Consider the following 15,398-nt stretch of genomic DNA (forward strand, 5'->3'; position numbering starts at 1 on the left):
CTTGGGCAATGATACTAAAAAGTTTAAATCAGAGTTAAAGAATTATCTACATGCTCATTCCTTCTACTCTTTAGATGAATACTTCAATGTAAATAGAGAATGATGTAAAATTAAGTTATATTAATTTTTAAGCTAAAATTGCCTATACTTATGTATGTAACCTTTTGACTTGTTCTGTATCCAAAGGTACTAACCTGCTTAGGATTTATAGAATGTAAATGAATTCAATTCAATTCAATACACTTGAAATGTTTTTTTAACTGTGACAAAACTGTGTACCTCAAAGCTAATCAAACAAAAGCAGCATCAACCTGTACACTGAGAAATTCATCAGAGAAATACTGTTTGTCATGTGTTTTCGTTTTCAGAATAATGAATGAACCTTTGGGAACATCCCATATTATCACGCGCTTTCTGCGACGCACACTCTTCACATCACTTTTCACCATCACACGCGCTAACCAGTCAAATTGCTCCAAACGTTCGCATTTATACTGCGCTCGTTGCTAGCCCCGCATCTACATCATCATGTGCGCTAGCCAATCAGCGCCCTGCAAATTCTTCCTCCTCAATTTCAAGTCTCGCTCCGCCCATCGAGCAGCGTATAAAGAGAAGCAGCCGCAAACCGGCATCATCAGTCTGACTTCAGTCTTCGATCAAGCCACACTCAAGCAACATCAGCCAGCAGGCTTCATCGCCAACGCTCAGTCTTCGGAGGCATCGGCAGGCTGCGCCAGGCACGACTGCCTCGGCCCTCCGGCTCTGACACCTGACGCACTGGGGCACCTCGCCTGAGCTCGCCGGTGGTCGTGACCCTGTCCGACCCACTGGGCATCTGACGTAGCCACTGCCTCATCACTCCTGCGACCTCGCTGCGCGACCACTCAACTTCAACTCACCTGCCGCATGGCAATCAAGCAACCTCCAGCAACGGCTGCGCTGTGGCCAGTCAAATCACTGCAACTAACCTCTCTCCCTACCGGCGCGCGCCGCGCTACCTCACCGATCAAACATCTCAGCAACCACGGTCCTTTTCAGGACCAACAAACTGTTCCGAAGAAGTGGGTTGTCATCGGAGTAATGACAAACAACAAAGGCAAAACCCCACAAACCATATAATAAATTTAAAATTCAGTTTTCTTTAACGTAATTATGGGAATATAAATTACAATACAAATTATTAATCATAATTTTATTTTTGCCTGATGTAATTATTTATTTGTTAAACTTAATGGATAATAGTGTCAAAGTGATTAACTGCTGATCTAGATACATTATTGTGAAATCACATTTGATGTAACAAATACAAAAAGTAATTTACTTGATAAAAATTGTGCTCTGTATGAATGGCATTATTTTAATGTTTCAGAATATATTAGGAACATCCGGGATCCTGAGAAACCTGCCACACTAGAAGATCTCAGTGTAGTTTATGAAGATGGTGTAATGGTTAGTGATGATAATTTTGCCTTGTATTCCTAATTCAAGGAGACATACACATAACATAATTCAAGAGACCAGTCTTTTGGAATGTTATGTGTGTAAATGCGAGATGAGGGTGTTTGTTTTAAAATTCAGTATATAAAACCATCATTAATATTGTATGTTAAATATATAATAAAAGTTATGTCAGCATTAAATTAAGAGAAGAAGTACTGCATAAAAACTATATTTTTTATAAATGCTGCCTCTTGAGAATTTCCTGGGAAAGGGAGGTATTCTGAACTTTGATGTCTTGTTGACTATTTGTCCATTGAATGTGCTAGAAAAGCTGTAGATAAAATAAGCTGTACCTTTTTTTTTTTTTAGATCAGAGCTTCAACGGATGATGGTGTACATGTTGTGCGCATTGAGTTTAACCCCACGGTTCCGCACTGTTCCTTGGCTACCCTCATAGGCCTCTGCATACGAATAAAACTGGAAAGAAATCTATTTGAGAAATTTAAATTGGACATATTTATTAGGAAGGGAACCCATTCTACAGAAGAAGAGAGTAAGTAATGGTTTTTAGCATTTGTGCAAAATCAGGTGGTTTGATAACTGGAAACTTGAGAAAGGAGGAGACATGTATGCAACACTGCAAACATTTGTGATAAGAATCTAATAATTTGAATTATTCCTTAAATGACATTCCTGATGGTGGTGGTCAGTATGTATTTTCCTGTAAAAGAGAAAAATATAATTTGTTTTGGTAATGTAGGCTGATCAGGGTTTGAAACAGAGCTAAAACTTCACAAAGTAAGTCTGACTTCATCTACCTTATCTTACTTACCAAAAACATACAGGAAGTAACACTTCTCATATGAATCAGAAGCCATCCTAGTTTCTTTTCTATCATGTAGATAGTGATGTGGATACAGTGTTTAATAACTTTTTAAATACTTACCTTAGGACTCTAAATTCATGTTTTTGGATCACAAAATCACAAAGTACAGATGCTAATAAATCATGGATAACCCCAGGAATTATAAAATCATGTAATAAAAAAAGGGACCTCTATATAAAAATTAAGAGCAATAATGATTCTAGATTAAAAGAACACTATAAAATGTATTGCAAGATATTAAGTAGAGTTATCTCAACAGCAAAAAAGTTATATCTGAACAAAGTCATAAGAACTTCCAATAATAAAACAAGAACAACCTGGAAAATTATAAAAAACATGACTGGAAATAGCCAAGCTTCTACTAAGGTGACTTGTTTAAATATAAAGGGTAATATCACTTAGAACTACAAAAATACAGTAAGATCGTTTAATGACTTTTTTTTAGATATAAGCAATTCTAAGAAGAAATGAACAAATAATACTGTGGAAACAGTAAGAAGTTCATGGATTATTTATACACTTCATTTCCAAAACCATCTCAGAAATTGGTATTAAAAGCAANTAGCTCTTTCTAAGGGACCCAACTGAATAGGTGTTTTCCTTCACCTGAGGACGGAAACAGATCCAGTTTCCGAAACGTCGTGTTTTTATTTGTTATCTTAAAAACCAGGACGATGGATAAAGTCCAAAATCCCAACATATCAGAGAGACATATATATTATGCACATGGTTGATCATGAAATTTTGCTTTCAAAGTCTGTCATTACAATGGCACTGGAAAAATCAATTATCAGTGTGTACATTTTTGAACTTGATACTCTACATTAATTTTATAAGCCCCATCTTATTCTAATTTGGGGGGAGGGGAGTTGAGAAGAGTATTTCATTAAAAGTGATATGGAATTGCTCTGATTGGTGGGATTATTGTCTGATATAAGGAAGCCACAGATTAATTCCACAGCAGTGAACTCTCAGATAATGGAGCATTTTGAGTTATTTTGCTTGTAATACTTAGGTAGATGATCATTTAAGTGGCTGTTGTCTTTCATTTTGAGCTCTGTATTGTAAACAGTCATTAAAGAGCATGTTACAAAGTACTAGAGCCTATTGGAAACAAAAACATGATCAGGCAACTTATCAGAAATCATTGAAGTTGTACCTAAAAATTAAAACTAAGATTGTCAAACTAGATCATTTTTATTTTGAACAGCTGAATTGACATTCATATTGATCTCATCATGGTCAGTGGTATAAAACAGTCATAATCTTTGTGTTGTTGAAGAAATTGTGCTAATTGCTTTGAATTCACTATTTTTTTTACAGAAAAATATTTATGGCACCATTCATATGTAATATTGCCAAGCGCCTTCCTTTGTGTGAATATTTTCATGAAACTTGGTCCACTTTCTCTTTTCTCTGTCCTAAAGTGTTGTGGTATTTTGTTTATAATAATCTCAAGATTTGATGGGATTCATCAGGTTTATTGAACTCTTAGACAACTTGTGACTACACTTTACAAATCACTGTTAACACACAGACTTGTGTTCTCCACTGCATTCTTCACTCTGCTGCTAGGTAGTGGCTTTCAGCGGTGTAGTGTCCTTGGCTTCTTTGTCCAGCGGCTGTGTCCTTGCTGGCTGGCGCCTTTCTGCTGCAGCTCCTGAGGTGAACTAACAAGCTTTCAACTGCCAAACTAACTAAACTTGAAGTCAGAGTTACTTTATGAGTGGCATTTTACCGCCAGTCTATTCATCTTGGCGCAAAGCTTTTTGGGGATAATGACCAGAAATTTATTTTCTCAACTGAAACCTTGAAGGTAACATCCCTCTCTTATGAGAGGCTGGGTTTGTCTCTTGTGAATAGACTTTGCTTTTGTCAAGTGTACAGATCACACACATATAGTGTGCTATTAAAAATTCTTACTTTTGCACTATATACAGGTCCTCTGTATGTCCTGGCTTTGAAAAATAGATCATGCCTATCTTATCTTATGCTACAATGGCAGCTTTGTCACTTGAATGGTGATAAGCTTGATCACCACCAAGTTTAAGCCTCTTATATTACCTGTATCTGGCTTTGCCTTTTCCTATACTGTGAACATGTTCATTCTCATGATTTTCTATGACTTATGCTTGTTACCTGCACAGTTTTATTATGTAATTGTATGCATATGGAAGGTTGAAAGCCATGTGTAATTGCAGACCGGTGTGCACCTTGGAAACTTTCAGTGGTGCGTAGAACCTTGGTTTGCAGGCACTGCAATTTTGAGAGGTATCTGCCTGCTGCTAATTTTCAGGTGATGCAAACATAAGTCATTACTGATCTAATCAGTGCTTTATGGAGGGTTAATGTTTGCACTTAAGCGCTCACTTTCAAATAAGGAGTAGGTTTTAATAAATTTTCTGAAGGCCTTGGCTTTGATCATTTCTGTGTGCAGTCTCTATGTAATCATCTTAGGAAAGATTCATTCATTCATTCTTTTATTAATCCTGTAGATCATGATACAATGATATAGGACAAGTCTTTCAGCTAATATACATTATTAAATTACAACAATCTTAATACTAAAAAATTATATAAGATATACAACATTTTATACATTATATACTATATATTTCTGCTTATATCAGTAGCCAGTATTCGGGAATTCATCGTTCAAATAGTCCTCTGTTGAGTAATAGCACCTCTGAATAAGTAACTTCATCGATTCCCGTGTGAAGTGATTTTTGTTTTCTATTTCTTTTATGTTGTTAGGCAGTTTGTTGTAAAAGATACAGCCAGCTACTGAAGGATTACTATTATAAAGTTCTAAGTTGTGCCCATATATATGATAGTCTTTATTATTTCTTGTGTTATATGTATTTGTTCATTCACTGTGAAGTTATAATTTTTTTTACATATAGCATTGTTTCTTGTATATATAGCGAGTATACTGTTAGTATTGTAGCAGTTGGAGAGCAGAGCAACGGGGAGAAGAGAAACAGTAGCAGGACAAAAAGATGCTGCAAGAACAGCCTCCAAAGAAAAGGAACAGGGGTGCACCGTTAGGCTATTCGGGACGAACAGCCTTAAGGAGGGAGCAGTGTGATGTGTTGCGCTATAGAGGACGCTCCTCCCTCCCCGCCAGCCATGACGTGCCGAGTGGAGCCAAAGTGAGCCGAGTCCAAGCACGCTGGTTGCTATGCAAAGCGAGTAAACAGCGGTTGCTAAACAAAGCCAGTCAACACCCCGTCTCTCCCCGTGGTGACGTAACACTGGACGCCGCAGTTGCTATGTAGCCGTAAACAACTCCCAACAGCGTTGCTAGACTATCGGCAAACACTGCAACTAGGCAACAAGGAAGCGAGATGTTTCCCGTTGTCCGGCTGAGGGTTTATAAGGGAACTAAGCCGCCGCCAAAGACAGTTCTCAAGGCAGCAGCCTACGAGTTGAGTTGGAATCTAGCCAGCAGTGAGCCATTAGAGTTGAGTTGGAATATAGCAGCCGTCGTGGGAAGAAAACCGGACACATGTGTGATAATCAGTGATAGTTTGTGATAAGTGAGTAATAATTGGGAGTGTGTGATACAGTGACACTTGTATAGCTCCCATATCGTAATTAATATGTGTAGACTACTGAGGACAGAGTGAATTGATTAATGCATAGGGTTTGTAAACTGTGGAAACCCGCAACAGGGTTGTAATTAATTGTGGCCGATACTTGTAGGTTGTTAAATAAACCAATTAACAATCTGAACGGCGTCTTCAGTAACTAAACACATGACACTTGGTGTCAGAAGTGGGATTGGACTTACACACATTACCAACAAGTTTCAGTAACAAAACACGCTACACTGGTGTCAGAAGTGGGATTCGAACCCACTTCTGTGGGCGTGGGTGCATAGAGGAATACATGTGACTTTTCTGCTTAGCAAAACAGATACCTTCAGTCAGATCCACAGCCATATCACCATGCTTTTCCCTAAAGTTGTTATGCAGTATTTGTTGATGCTGATGACTTAAAAATAAAACATAACTTTTTTCCTCTCATTCCACTCTTTTAGCTAATAAAATACCTAAGAAACACTTTTCCTGTGGTTTCTTTTTAGTAGCCTGGACAATGGAAAAGAGCCAGAAATATTTGCAAATTCAGGCAGTAGTATTGTTCTTACTGTTTTCTTACAATTATAGATGTATTGGTGAATAGGCAAAGTAGGTTAAAACACAGTGTGCAAGCAAAGGGGGCTCTAATGGCTGGTCACCATATTGTGAATATACACCTGGAAAATATGTGTATTTTGTAACTGCTTCATTACCTGCATTAATTTGGGAATTTGTGTTCATGTTGTATGCAACATGAAGGCCATAAATTCATAACATGATGTTGCTAGGGCACAAATAGAATGTATTAAGAAAATGCAGGAACAAAACCAGGATTAAGCTGAAACCCAATGTTTGTGGACACATATTCTGGCCTTAAGAAAATGGGGAGAAAATTAAAGTAAAATTGTCCAAAATAAATGGGAACATAAAAATGGAAAGGAAGGGGAAAAAAAAGGAAAAATTGCTTTAATGTTGAGTGTTCTGTTCAAATATTGTTCCATAGTGCCGTTGCCTGTACTTGTCTGAAAAGGCACACTCCTGTTACAAATGGGTAAGAGTTAACTGATCCATCAACAAAGTATGTTCAGCATGGCTGGATGAACAACTGGGAATGGAAAGAAAATTGAAAATTTATACCATTTAGTAACAGTTTATTGTATATTCTATATGTACCATGAATTTCTGTCTTGTGATTCAATCTTAAACATACCATGTGGTGTGTATTTACTCTGCATTTTTTCAGCAATGTCCTGTATTAAACAAATATCTGACTGCAGTGAAAAAAAAATGTCCAGGCACCTTGGGATAAGTGTGATTTTCTGTGTTACGGTTTTCATTCATTGTGACCTTTATTTTGTTTCAGTCAATAAACAGATCAATGATAAAGAAAGAATAGCAGCTGCAATGGAAAACCCAGACTTGCGAGATTTGGTTGAAGGGTGCATCCAGGATGGAGATTAATGACATCGATTGTAAATAATTGTAGCCTAATTAGTGGAATTCACACTATGGAACATGGGCTTTTTATTTGTATATAGCTACTCATGGTTAAACATTAAAACTTTATTCACATGTGTTGTAACAGTGGATTATGTTATGGAATAAATATACCCAACTAGTATTCTGTTGTTAATTATAGTTATTCAGTTATGGCAAGATGTTCAGAAAGATCATTCACCTGTTCACATCACAAGAAAAAATTATCTAATGAATGAGTAGGATTACAATAATATTAAAATATTGTCACGTGTTGGGTATGTATCATGCGACAAATAACTTCATGCTGTCTTGGATCTTAGCGAATTTATTGAACACTCGCTCTTACAATTACACAATTTCACAAGTATTGCCATCTGCAGTATCACAGTTACTTCTCCTGCTGGAGTCCCTGCCATGCACTCAATACAAACCGACTCGGCAACTGCTAGACTTCAGCACTCTCCTTATGCATTTCAGTCTCCCTTATAAACCTTCAGTCGAACAGCGGAAAACCCATATCACTTCACTGTTGTGTAAACACCATGTTTACACGCGTTGCTGGGGAACGCTGCCGAGAGTTGTTTATGCTGTGTAGTAACTGCGGTGTCCCCTGTTACGTCACTGTGGGAAGTGCTGTTAACATCACCTCAGGGGAGGGGTGTTTACCGAGTGTTGCGTAATGATAGAAGGAGTGGGAGTATGTGACGTCACTCACGAGAGAGCAGAGTTCACGTGACCCCTACTTCCTGTTGCGCCATCCACATCACACTGCTCCCTTCTAAAGTTTATTCGTCCCGAACAGCCTAACGGTACATCCCCGTTCTTTTTTTCTTCTCTGGTGTTCGTCTTTGGGACGCTACCTCTGCTCCCCTTTTTTTAAAAATGCTTGTCTTGCGCAATTCCATGGTCTATCGTTCTTCGATCCGTTGTATCACATTCACTCTGGGGAGGCCAGTGTTCCTACATTACCGGTTCCTTCTCTGCTTGCAGTCTTTTTTTCCGTTTTGGAGGGGTCGACCCCTCCACCAGGTCCAATCCTTGTCTTGTTGTAGGCCGACAGAAGATCCGACTATTCGCTTTCCGATCTTCATGCTGACAATCTCATAGAAGGTCTTCTTATGAGTTCTCCCTCATAGGTGCGATCGCTGTCCTAATCTACACCCTCCAAAGGTGTTCCTGGTTGGTACCTTTTTCTTCTGGCATTGCGGCCGTCTGCCGCCTATGTTAGAATAATGTTTAAAATAATCGAATAGATATACTTTATGGAATTTTATTTGTCTCTGTTTATGAACTGTGACTATTAAACATATTCTTGCTTTTACATCTATGAGGAATTATTTCAAATATTGTATAGTATTGCAATAACATAAATATGATTGTAGTAGCCCAGGCCATTATTCTTTTACATTCTTCCCGTGAACCTTGGCTGTCTTATTTATAATGATCATGCTGTGCTGGAGTATCGTAAAAGCAAGGAGTTGGGAAATTGCCACTGTTATTATATTCAAAGAGCCTCCAGATCCAGAGATTTCTTTCACGTGCTTTCTTTTCCTTTGCTTTTGACACTGAATGAGGAGTACTAATTCCCCACTTTTATTCAGAGTTCACATCAAGTAAACATTTCTGTTGTAGCTTGTCTTATTGGAAGAGGATGCCTAAACTGCTGAGGCAAATAGTAAATATTGACTAAATTATAAATGGAAGTTTTCTTTTTTTTTTTTAATTGTTTCATCTTTGGTCCGTTACACTATCAATCACAAATTGTCAATGAAAAATCCGTCGAGTGTAACAGTGTTTTTAGGTCACTTATTTATCTCACTTGCCTTACATGTTTCGGTTCAAGAAAAACCATCATCAGAGGCACGTATTACAAACACATGAAAACACTGGCGTTGTTTAATGTACACAGTATGTAAGCTGCGTGGACGCTGTTACAGGTGTCAAAGTGTAAAAGCACAACACTTTCTAGTAGCATTGAATGCACGTACAACTCTTGCATTCCATCTGAAAATTGCCCTCAAATTGAGCCGTCAATGTTAAAATATTTAAAAGTTTAAAACATTTAAAGTAAAATGTTCGGCTCCTTCTTGTTGATTCGTCCCGATGATGGGAAATGTCAACTTGAGGTTGTGTAGGCTTATGGTCGGATGTTTCTTACGCGTTGTGTTTCTTTTTTTATTATAATTTCTGGAGGTGGGATGGGTCTCCATTAGGTGTGTTGACCACTATTTAGTCCATTGTACCAGCCCTGGATGATAGATAATGACAAGTGTGGAGCAGTCAGTGGAATGAGAACAGACAGGGGAAATGGAAGTACTTGCAGAAAACCACCCCAGTGGCACTTTGCCCACCACACATCGCTCTGGGATCGAACTTTGAGTGCCGGAGTGGTAATGGAAGTATTAACTATAATGCCAGTGTATGCCATTCAAAATTTCTACCTTTAACTTTTTCCTGATAAAGGTCGAGGAATTTCACATATGACATGAGATATGTCACACAGAAAGAGACCACACTGGAGATACAATATATTATTTATTTCAGTAACCAAAATGTAAACAAGTTTCTTTAAGCCTGTCTTCTTCTATTTTGACGCTACAACTCACATAGAGTTTTGGTCTTCTCAACCAGAACTTTCCACTTGGTCCTGTCCTGGACTATTTTTCTTTTAATTCGCATAGTGGGGGGTGGAGTCCATCTAGGTCCACTCGGCACGGTGACCACTGTTTGGCCTTTTGTAGCCTGCCCCGGGTGATTATGATGATGGAGAATTTGGTGGAATGACGATTGACAGGGAAAGCCGAAATAATCTGAGAAAACCCACCCCAACGCCACGTTGTCCACCACAAATCCCACCTGACCAGACCCGGGATTGAACCCGGGCCGCCGCAGTGGGAAGCCAGCGAGAGTCCTGGACTGTTACCTTCCAATTTTGTACCTTCATCTTAATGTCAGCTTTAACATCTTCCTCCCATCATATTTTTGGTCTTCCCATTGGTCTTGTACTTAATGGTTTCCATGAACACAGGCTTTTAACTGATCTGTTGGTTGGCATTTGATCTACATGGCTAAGCCACGAGAGTCTTTGTGCACATATAATGTTTGTGGGAACATCCAACATACTTACACGCTGTTTCGCCGGCCTAACAGACAACACTTACTCCTAAGTCAATATCGTCAATATCACATTGCCGCACATTGCTGGCGACGCTCATATTTATACAGCACTCGATGTCCAACCCACCTCTAGATTATCACGTGCGCTAAACAATCACATCGCTGTCCAGCCTACATTTAGATCATCTCGTGCACTAGCCAATCAGCGCTCACAATCGCAACTGCAAGTTTCGCTCCGCCTATCAAGCATGGTATAAAAGGCGGAGCCCAAAGCTCGCAATATTCGGGAGCGGTTTCAAAGCCTCACCTCTGAGTTAATATCACCTAAACTATAAATTAATTCGGGGGTAGAAGCCGATAAAGCGGCACGCGACTTTGCAGCCTCTATTGCTGCGGCATATAGGTTGTCGACAAGTAAAATTACACTTTCGGATATGAACAACGATCTACCTGGTCTAGATCGTTTGATAAAATACAAGCAGAGGCTACGAAAATTGTGGCAAGAAACCAGGGATCCAGCGTGTAAAGCGGCAGTCAATTGGGTCACCAAATCAGTCAGACGAATGACCCGAAAAAGGGCCCTTGAACGGTGGGAAACAAAAATAGGTAACGCTGAAGTCACACCTCAGGATATATGGCCCATTGCGAAATCTCTCTTAAAGAGAGACGGACCAAGGGCACCAACTGCTATTCATGGTTCTTCTGGCCTTAAATTTCACCCTTCTGATAAAGCCAACGAAAATGCCGACTGTTTGGAAATTCAGTTCACCCCGCATGATCTATGCGACGATAACCATGAACGGCGGGTGGAGGCTAGAGTACAAGCTCTGCTAGAAACCGTAGACGAACCCCCCCCCTCATAGGATTAGGCCATGTGACGTACAGAAATTAATAAAATCTCTGAAATTAAAAAAGGCCTGCGGAATTGACGGCATCCCAAATGAATGCCTCAGGCACCTTCCAAGGCGACCACTGGTTCATCTAACCCATCTATTTAATCATTTCTTTCGGCTTTCTCGTTTTCCAAGTACTTGGAAGGAAGTAAAAGTAATAATTTTACCTAAATCGGGTAAAGACCCGAAATTTCCTCAAAATTTACGTCCGATCAGCCTCCTGTCCACGACAGGAAAATTATTCGAAAAAGTAATTTTGAAATTTCTCCGTAAACATATTGAAGAAAGAGGCCTGCTCAACGCAAGTCAGTTTGGTTTTCGTGCACGTCACAGCACGACATTGCAATGTATGAGGCTGGAGGACCACGTGACCCTTAATTTCAACAATAAAATTCTACGGCTGCAGTATTCTTGGACATCGAAAAAAACTTTGATACCACGTGGCTTGCTGTATAAGTTGTCAAAATTGGAATTCTCTAACTCTTTGACCAAGCTTATTGAGTCCTGTCTTTCGAAACGTAAATTCAGGGTCTCGGTTGAAGGCGAAATGTCAACGCAAAGGGAAATGCAAGCAGGGGTGCCGCAAGGTTCTGTCCTTTCCCCTATTCTTTTCAACTTGTACATAAATGATGCCCCCCACACTCATGGTGTTCACCTGGCCCTCTTTGCGGACGACACCTGTCTATACGCGACAGTTCGCAAGGAGGGTTTTATTGTTAGAAAACTCCAGTGCGGTCTCAGGTCAATGGAGACATGGTGTGAGCGCTGGAATATAAAAATTAATGAAGATAAGACTCAGGCGTCTACTTCTCTCGTGGTCGTCGACGGTCGTCGACCGCCTGAGTCTTGTCTTACTCTAAATGGAAGAAATATTCCATTGATACGAAAGTCCGCTTACTGAACATTCATATGGAATGTATCGTCTTTGATGGTCTTTGATAGAGTTGTTCGAGGTTGTCTTCCATTTGGCAATCCCAGATACGCTGAGACATACCGAACCGTTCACAATGAACGTTACGAACAATGGAACGTCGGTAGCAGACATCGGTTGCTGATCTGCATTTTGTAACGTTGTGTGGCCCACACTAGTGTGAAATTTCTGAGGTTTCTGAGTGTGCGTGTTTTGAGTTTGATTTTGTGATAAAAGCGATTAAAGTTGTTTGGTATGTGGTAGTCAGTTTACTGTAGATCATGTTTTTTCTGAGGCGATACTACACTTAAAGGAGCAGAGGTATCAATAATGCCAACATTTCGTAAAACTGAAGGGACTTTGTTGAATAGGACCCTAACTTAAAAATGACAGAATTAGCACAGTCACTCAGAAATAGAGTTTACTATGCTGCGAGAGATGGAATGGCTATTACTTTATATGCTCTACTGGCCGAAAAGAGGGATGAAGAAGTACATGAACTGCTTAATCAGGTAAAGTATTAAGTTATCATCAACACATAGATAAACTGCAAATTTTGGCTGACAAGCATAAAGCAGTGATATGCATATTTATAAATGTACATTCTGAAGCTATACTGATAGAAAGTTGTGACCAGATTGGACTCGAAGACATTAATCAATTTGAAAGAAGTTAGGCATATTTTGTATCGGTTTGTATATGGCATATATGAAGTCGTGGTAGTTTGGCGAACATTTGTACCTGATGTATGACTTGGTAGTATGTTTGAAGAAGCACTCTGTGTGTATATATATATGTATCCTATATATTTGGACTTGCATATGCAGAGTCGAAAAGTGCTATCTGCCAAAAATATGACATGTGAAGTTCTTGGTTTACCATTAAATTAACTAAAGTTAACTAAACTAACTAGAAAGATACTGTTGAATATTTTTTCATAGATCACTGTTTTCGCGGTGCAAGGGCCAAGAAGGCCCACCCCTTATACATTCATTCAACATGTCATGGGACACTGACATCCAGCATTGTGAAATAATAATGTCAGAAAATGACCATAAAGAATTTAAAGGTTAAGTTTTGTACAATGCATAGTGCATTTTGTAATATACATATCTTATCTAGTTGTTGGCAGATAAGTTTTGTAACTGTGCATAGTGAATTTGTATACTGTAATATATAATGTACCTCATCTGATTATTGGTAGAGAAGTTTAGTTGCAGTGGGTAATGCATTTTGTAATATGCTGCATACCCCATCTGGGTATTGCCAGTTAAGTTTTGTACCAGTTTGTAGTGCATTCTGTAATGATCAGCATGTGGTTATTGACAGAAGGGTCACTTAGACTGATATGCTTCCATGTTCATCATCTGCCCAGCATGAGTTTTATTAATGTTATATTTTAGCGTCCTGTTGCACTGATTTAAGTCCATGATTTATTTAATCCGTCTTGCAGTGCATACACTCATTTATCTCCTTCTCTCCTTCGCACTACATGTTTCGGCATAATAATGCCATCTTCAGGTGCTTACTTATCCACGTCAAACCAGTTCATTGCATGCCATGTTCACACATTAAAATAACTAAAATATGTATCTATCATATACATTGTCAAACGTTAAAATATTAAAATTGTTCAGGATACCACATCGCTACATCGCCCCTCACTACGTCAGTCACGCCCATTCTCCTTTGTTGGAGCACTCCTTCATTATCTTGTGTGTTGTGCTTTTGTTGTGTCGTGCTCCTGCGACTGCGTGTGTTATACTGAACTGGTTTGACGTGGATAAGTAAGCACCTGAAGATGGCATTATTATGCCGAAACATGTAGTGCGAAGGAGAGAAGGAGATAAATGAGTGTATGCACTGCAAGACGGATTAAATAAATCATGAGTTTTCTTATTTCAGTTTTAATAATGAAGAACTTTATAACTGGCAAAAATGTATTATATATAAGAGCTTGAAGCGAGAATGTGTTAGGACAATTTGTGTATGACGTCAGTGAGTTAGAACTCACAGTTCTAACAGTTCTATACTCTTACTTTGGCCTTATTTTTTTAACAGTTCACAGTCAGCATTAACAGTCACGGCAGTAATAAACTCAAATGTAGAGTTATGGAGTATTTTCTACTTAAACAAAGGGAATATTCTGCTACAATACAGTGCCAGGCCTTCAGTATATCTTTACAATATGGTGACCATTACTTCTTTCTGTTTTGCGTGCATAATGTTTTGGTGTATTGTGCTAATGAAATTAAATAAGTTTACCCATTGCAGTGTGTGACATCTCTGATGTTACACTTTCAGTAATTACTGGAATAGTAAACCATCCAGTGTAACTGATTTAATGGAATATCTCACATTAAATGTGTAGCCTAACATGTTTTGGCCCATTTGGGCCATTCTTGGAAGCATGCCAATAAAAGGAAATTACAATAAATGTGAAGCTTATTTCCTTTTATTCTTGCCTCTGAGGATGGCCCAAAGGGGGCAAAACATTTAAGACTGTACATCTAATTTGATTTATTCTGTTAAATTTGTTACACTGTCTGGCTTATTATTCCAGTAAGTTTACTTATGTATGTTTGTATGTATGTATGTATGTAAGGGGTGGGCCATAAAAACCGCACCCCTACTGTGACCTTCAATGATCTATTGTGCTTCCCCTTGGATTAGCCCATTATTAATTCTACACTTTTAATAAAGTGTAGGACCCTGCTTATGGGGGCATCATAAAAGTCACTTGGTTCCATAAAAATCTGACCCAAGTGACGAAATCCTAAATAAGCTATGGCCTCACAATCACACAAGATGTGTGTGGCTGATTCATTTTCATATAGGCATCTTTCACAAGTTGGATTATCTGTCAGTCCCAACTTGAAAAGGTGTCCTTTTAGGTGGCAGTGTCTGATAAGTAATCCTACCACCCATCTTAGTTGATCTCTCTTTAATCTCAGCAGATCCTTTGTTCTTCTGGCAGATGGTCCTGCTATAAAACCCTTTGCCTGTCTGAGCCCCATTGTGGATTCCAAGTATTTTTTATGATTTCTATCAGTCCAGTCCCTGATCGCTTTTTTTTTTTTTTTGAAACTGCA

General features: G+C 38.9%; 2 protein-coding genes across 5 annotated transcripts in view; both read left to right on the forward strand.

The window, feature by feature from the left end:
- LOC111866123 (MIP18 family protein galla-1) overlaps window positions 1-7,540 on the forward strand; it is a 13,943-nt gene extending 6,403 nt beyond the window's left edge. Inside the window, exons 2-4 of the mRNA XM_023854757.1 lie at window positions 1,370-1,449; window positions 1,810-1,993; window positions 7,271-7,540. Coding sequence (XP_023710525.1) covers window positions 1,370-1,449; window positions 1,810-1,993; window positions 7,271-7,368 — 362 coding nt within the window. The 3' untranslated portion in view covers window positions 7,369-7,540. The remainder of the gene's footprint in view (window positions 1-1,369; window positions 1,450-1,809; window positions 1,994-7,270) is intronic.
- A 4,845-nt stretch (window positions 7,541-12,385) lies between these two features.
- The window catches only part of LOC111866073 (protein fem-1 homolog B), a 90,598-nt gene continuing 87,585 nt past the window's right edge, over window positions 12,386-15,398 (forward strand). For all 4 annotated transcript variants that reach the window (XR_002843088.2, XR_004513181.1, XR_004513182.1 and 1 more), the window contains exon 1: window positions 12,386-12,818. Coding sequence is in view for 1 of the 4 variants with exons in the window: in XM_023854635.2 (XP_023710403.1) it covers window positions 12,693-12,818 (126 nt within the window). In the remaining 3 variants the exon portion in view is untranslated. The remainder of the gene's footprint in view (window positions 12,819-15,398) is intronic.

The sequence above is a fragment of the Cryptotermes secundus genome, unplaced genomic scaffold, assembly GCF_002891405.2.
Source record: "Cryptotermes secundus unplaced genomic scaffold, Csec_1.0 scaffold318, whole genome shotgun sequence".
NCBI classification, from domain to species: Eukaryota; Metazoa; Arthropoda; class Insecta; order Blattodea; family Kalotermitidae; genus Cryptotermes; species Cryptotermes secundus.